This window comes from Rhagoletis pomonella, unplaced genomic scaffold (genome assembly GCF_013731165.1).
Source record: "Rhagoletis pomonella isolate Grant_MI unplaced genomic scaffold, Rhpom_1.0 Rhpom_scaffold_00011, whole genome shotgun sequence".
NCBI lineage: Eukaryota > Metazoa > Arthropoda > Insecta > Diptera > Tephritidae > Rhagoletis > Rhagoletis pomonella.
Genome location: NW_023458565.1, coordinates 30,032,033 through 30,038,405, shown reverse-complemented (window position 1 = coordinate 30,038,405; position 6,373 = coordinate 30,032,033). Strand labels below are relative to the sequence as shown.

Here is a 6,373-nt window from a genome sequence, read left to right as displayed (position 1 = left end):
CACTCCATGCTTTCAGGTGCATAGAAGAGCATTTCTAAATAAGAGTACTCTCGAACCAAAGCAGATATTGAAACTTTTACTCTATCGAGTAAATATTCTGGGACGTAGCTAGCATACCTCTAAGAAATGTCCAACTTTAGCCACTAAGATGCTTAGTTAAAATTATTATCTATTCCTTCAATTAACACCTTAATTGTTTTTTTAATAATCATGCGTAATATTTTGAAGTCAGCTTCAATTTACCAGTGAAAATACGTACGGCAGATGCAAAAACAGTTTGACCGTCTGTAGACTCCGGATCGACACAATTAAAGCAATGGTCTCGGCCCAAATCGACAAACATTTGAAACGCCTTATAAGTTAGGAGGAAAAACTACATTGCGTTTAAGATTTGAGTGAGCTATACTTACTCAACATCTCCAACCGTCGAATCGTCGGTATTTTTACACCCGCTCTTGAAAAGCAGACAACTAGTGAAAAGTGCCTCCTTATCTTAACGTGTGGCAATAATAGTTTGCTTGATTCTAGCGGCGGTTCTTTCTTACTAAAATGTTTGCCAACACGCCTTATAATTTATAGAGGCCGGACTAAGTTGCCATATGGTCCATGGTTTTAAAATAAAGCTCAGAATTATGGAAGTAAAAAATTTAAGAAAATCAAAAATTTCCTATACAAAATCTATTGAAAATCCATTTTTCCAGGAAATTTATACTTTTCAGCAATTTTGTTAAAAAGTTAAAAAGTTTCCTTGGGTAGAGACAAACACAACAAAAAATGTATCACAATAGGACGCTCCGTTTTGGAGCGATGCTCGGTCTTACTTAGGATTTACAACTGAAAAACTGTAATTGCGATAGCAATATATGCACACTTCTTTAAATGTCTCAATCACTGTCTTGAATATTTTGAAGACAGTCAATCGGACAGTGATTTGTCGTATATTGGCGCCTTGTGCAACAAAGAAGAGAGACTCTTAACAAAAGAAATATAATAACTGAGGAGGCGCTGTCAGGACAGCTATGCCACGGAGACAATTATCAGCATTTTTTCCAACTGAAACGTACTTGTTTATTTTCTTGACAGCATTGTCTAATGTAAACGCGAAGTTAAATGAAAAAACTTTGTTTTATATATAGGTACAGAGATTTAAATTTTGATTGGATAAAAGTACATTTGAATGCCTTTGATTCCCTAAAAGCGTTGGAATATTTTACTAAGGATATACACATCGTCGCTGGAATATAAAAAATAGTGTAACATGAAAAGTATAGTTTTGAGAAAAGCGAATTGGAAGTTTTTATAAACCATTACAAACCATACGAATACAATTTCAGTTTTCGGGAATAAATTAGTGAGCCAAAGAGATATTTAAGAAAACTAAAGATTTTTCTAAAAGATTAAAGGATTGTCTATCCAATGGTGCAATTACCGAATAATAGTGTATGTGGCATTTACACTGTTTCTTCATTGGGGCGACGACATATTTAATGCAATAAAATGTAAATATATGGCAACCCTATTGTATTTTCATCTAGAGCGAGGAAAGGAATCTCCAAAATGGTGTTTCACTAATTAAATTTTATGGATTACTGTGGAAGTTATGAAGCCGGATTGACGAGTATATTGCGCTTGGCTTATTATTTATAGACACTTTTTTCAGAAATGATTAAATTTGATAAACGTGACTATTTTTGCGCTCTCATTAAGATGAAGTCCCAAACATTGAGTTCGATGAAATATTAAGGGATATATCGCGTGTTAGCACAAAATTACCTTTGATAAATAAGTGTAAAGATATAAAGCGTTGTGTGCTAAGGTTTTTTAGTTGCTCTCACACACTGTTGATATAATATTTGTTTTAAAAACCATCTGAGAACTACACATTTGCATTCAGCAAAAAAAATTGAAATGAAAAACCAAAAGCTCCTTTTTGCGCCTTTGTATTGTTCGAAGTCACCTCATCTCAACTTATGCATGTCTCATTGTCATATGTCCTCAGATATTTCACCCATAATAAGTAGCATTATGACTTTATGACTAACAATAAAATAAATAACTGTCAGATATGCGACACTAACGACGTATGAAATGAATAGCTGGATTAAAAAAAAAAAGTATGTCAGTTGGAAATGGCAAACTATTAAACAAATGAATTGACGAAAGGTGTTACCGGCGACGGTAAAAATTCAGCTGGTCATGCACCTGCATAAACATACATATGCATGTATGAGAATGTAAAATATGTATCTATGTTAACGAAGGAAATGCATGCATGTTGCATGCAACACATGTGTCATAATAGTGACGTGTTGATTGCGTTTGCAAGAGTAGGCACAAAATAAGGACAAGAGAAATCGGATGAGAGATTTCATGAGAAGTAAATGAAGTATTTAATTTAAAATAAAAGAAATAAGTAATAATAGTTCCTTTATGTACGGGTGCTGTAAAGATATTTTTTTTTAAAATAACTATGCACACACTCAGGCGTACATAAGTGAGTGTATGGTTAGCATTTATATATTTACCCGTTCATAAGACTCTTCGAAGCGGCAAAGTTGCGCTATGGCAAGGCATTGTTTGCGCGTTGTTTCGGAAATGAAAAATATTTATGACAATAAATTCGCCTGAATAAACAAACACACACCGCTTGAATGCATGAATAGCACAAGTACATATGTATGTATGTATGTATGTATATGTAAATGTATAAAAGTGAGCGCATTTCTGTATAAATGACTAAATGAATGACTCAATGCTTCAATGGCTGTCTGCGCATTGACTGCCATCGCAACTGCATTTCCAGCTAAAATGTCTCCTATTCTTCTTCGTCGCTACTATGCCTCAATAGTCTGCACGCCAGTGTGGGTGGTTGGTTGCATGGTTGCATGGTTGACTGAGTGACAGTGAGCTGTTTGTTCCATTGTCCTTGTAATGAATGCTTTGTTGTGTTTCTGGTGTTTGCTTTATTTAGATTTCCATTTTCATTAAGGCACACATACATACAAATACAAATACACACACACAAACACACATACAAAGCGAAGTGCGAAGGGGTCGAGGAGAATGCGCGCTGAAAGGGAGTGAAGCGCTTTCAAAAGGATTGCTGGAAAAGTAGTCGGTTTAAGATAAGAGTTGTCTGTCCAACAATGAATGACAATCTTCTTAGTAAATTGTACATAATGGGCTGAACAGAGGCAATTTAAGGTTGAGAAATATCTTAAAGAGTTTTGAATTTTGAAAGAAGTCTTATTTGCTACAGAATATATGTATGCATATATGTGGTTGAGCTTCTGAACAGGATTCATAGTGGGAGTTAATAGTGGTTGAAGACGCCACTAGGGCAATGTTGCTTAAATCATTTACCTTACGTTTCCCTCTTTTCAGAGAATCTTGCAGAAGCACATCATATAGGCTGAGCAGATGATGAGCTCTTGCGTGGTTTTGTAGAAAGATAAATTCAGCTTCAATGCGACCAGTTCCCCAAGTGATAAACTCTGGAATTTGGAAAGCGAATAAATGAGTAGATATAAATGGCACACCCCAAATTTTCCTTCGTTGAAAGAGCTATAGAAATGCCTACCTGGAAGTCCCTTTATCAGACTCTCATACACAAACATATACATATATTTACAACTCCTGGATAAAGTCGCTGTTGAAAGGCAATCCTCGTAAAATGATCTAATAAGTTTGGGATGCACATTACCCAATAGTATAATTGTCTCGCTGGTTACTCTTACTCGTCCACTTCGGCAACTTCATACGTTGTAAGGGATAGGTGAGCTGAATGCATTGACAGGGGTCAGTATTCGTAGCGCGGACACGAGCGGTATTGCTTTTGCCTGCCGTCGCCGCCTGACAGTGGTGGCCAACTGAAACTTACTACTCTTACTTACTTACTTACTTACTTACTTACTGATCAGATTAAAAAAGGGTTTTCAAGGCCGATTTTGAAGTTTTAATTTTTTTATATAAAAAGTAGCAATTGAAGAGAAAGTAGCAATTTGAAGAGAATCAATTCTCCGATTCCTGCTAAGCAATGTTGCATAGTAAAAACTAGTTAAAAATAGTTATAGGGTGCCCCCAAAACGAAAAAAATGACAGAAGAAATATTTGAATTGCTATAAAAAAAAATGTCAGCAAAATTACTATTTTTTTATTTAAAAAAACAGCACTTTTCTGTACTTATATAAATTTAATAGGCTGTATTACTGCATACCTTTTCCTAAAAAAAAAAATTGGTGAAATTTGTTTATGTATTAAATTTAAAAAATTTCCTTGCAATTTTTTGTTCTTTTTAGAGCAACATTTTAATTTTTTTAAACTAGATTTTGTTATATAACATTCTTTAACGAAACCAGAAAATCCGATTTTCTTCACAATTGCTACCCTCTCTGCACTTTGCGCTTAAAAATTTCATATAAACAAATAAAAATTAAAAAATCGGGCTCAACAAGTCTCTTTTAAATCCCATCGGTTTTCACTTAAATGAATAAAGTTGGTTGTAAAATGAAGACTCTGGACTAATTAGAGCAGTAAATTCCAGATTGGCACCACTGTGGCTTTATATGACGGGTGTGTACACCCATACTGCTTACCTCATATATTGCGAACAAATACCTCCCAGCTGAGTTCGAGAAAATAAGTGCACTCAAACTATGCAAATGCGGTTCTTTAAAGATTACTTTTTTCCAATCTCGCATGCATTAAAAATAAAAATAAAAAATATCCGCACTTAATAAAAAGAATCAATCAAAATTTAAGCTACTTAAATTAATTGAATTTCAGTGCACTTCGTGTTGTGTATTTTTAATACCGAAAATCGAATTTTAATACGAAAAATCAATTATAACCGCCGAGCGAGGATATACTCGTAAGCATGTGAATGTGTGTGTGTGTGTGCTTTTAGGCGCATAAAAAAACACAAGCACGCACACTCATACAAATAGTATAATACTAACGTTAATCTCTCCCTCGCCTCGCTCGAACAATAGTACAACTTGTTGTTATATGATGGACTTATTTACATTTTCTTGTTGGACCATTTTTATCCATATTCTCGATTTAAATGATTTTTTTCGCCATTTATAACTTTGCTTCATCTCTTTTCATTCACTGTTTTTTTTTGCAGATTTTTTAATCCATTGTGTACGGTTTTTGTGCGCCGATTGTTATCAATAACTGCGGTTACGCCATCAACAACAACAGCATCAGTAACAGCAACAGCAACGTTAAGTCGACGTAACCACCAGCAACAACAACAACAACATCATTTCAATTGTGTGTATGCGTTGGCCGCTTTTCCGCTGGACAATGCAAACGAGCAAACTATGAGCTAACCCGCAATCAGCCACAATCCAAAATACGAGTACCAAAGAACGGCGAAAAAAAAATTATACGAAGCAAATCATTTGTGCAAACAAACGAGCACACACAAGCACGTACTCGAGCCTAATCCTGGGCGTTTGAGCAGAAAGCCGACAAAGAATAAACAACTCCGCCTAAAAAATACTATATACACACACACACACACATAAACAAGTAAAGTGCAATTTTATGTAACGCACGCCCAAATCCACACACAACGACCAAGGTCTCGTCGGCTAAGGCGCTTTATTGAAATAATCCTGCGGCTGACGAGTGGGCGGCGAAAAAGAGCAACGGCTGGATAAGTTGAAATTCCAGAAATAAATCCATCAGTGGCGTTGGTATTTCGTAAGCACGACAGTGGCAGTAGCTACACAGCTGCGTCACACAACCACCCATCCACTTGTGACGCGCATACTTCGCATTCCGACAATTCCTTTTTTCATCAGCACCGGTTTTTCTATTAAATTTCCATCATTGCGTTTTTATATTTTACGCCGACGTGCCCTGAGCACAATCACCACCTTCCACAGCATCTGCATTCGCAACAGCACCACCAGCAGCAGCAGCAGCAGCAACATCAGCAGTTGTCGGCTCATCTACACGCCGCTGCCGCCGCCGCCGCCGCCGCCACCGCTTCTCATCCGCTGCTAAAGCAAACGCCATCGAAGGTTGTACTTCTGCCATCGCCTGCGACACATCTCTACTCGCCGCACTCACACATCCACTCTCCGCATAGCGCACATTGCGATACCGAGTCACCGTCATACGCTTCCAAAATAACCGCCATCACGGCTAACAACAGCGTAAGCAGCAGTGCGGCCAGCAGCCCCAACAGCTTCTATAAGCATACGGCGTCACATTTTCTCAATATCGCCGACACAATGAAGATGTCAAAGTTGTCCAATCAGACGAACTCGCAGGATCCGCAGGCGGTGAATTCGCGCATTTTTGTGGGCAATTTGAATACGTTCCAGTGTTCGAAGACAGATGTGGAACGCATGTTTCA

General features: G+C 37.1%; 1 protein-coding gene across 1 annotated transcript in view; it reads left to right on the top strand.

Moving 5' to 3' along the window:
• Window positions 1-5,125: 5,125 nt before the first annotated feature.
• Window positions 5,126-6,373, top strand: part of LOC118746933 (putative mediator of RNA polymerase II transcription subunit 26) — a gene marked incomplete in the record, with an annotated part of 20,274 nt that continues 19,026 nt past the window's right edge. The window contains 1 exon segment of the mRNA XM_036480922.1: window positions 5,126-6,373. Within this exon segment, the coding sequence (XP_036336815.1) occupies window positions 6,249-6,373 (125 nt within the window).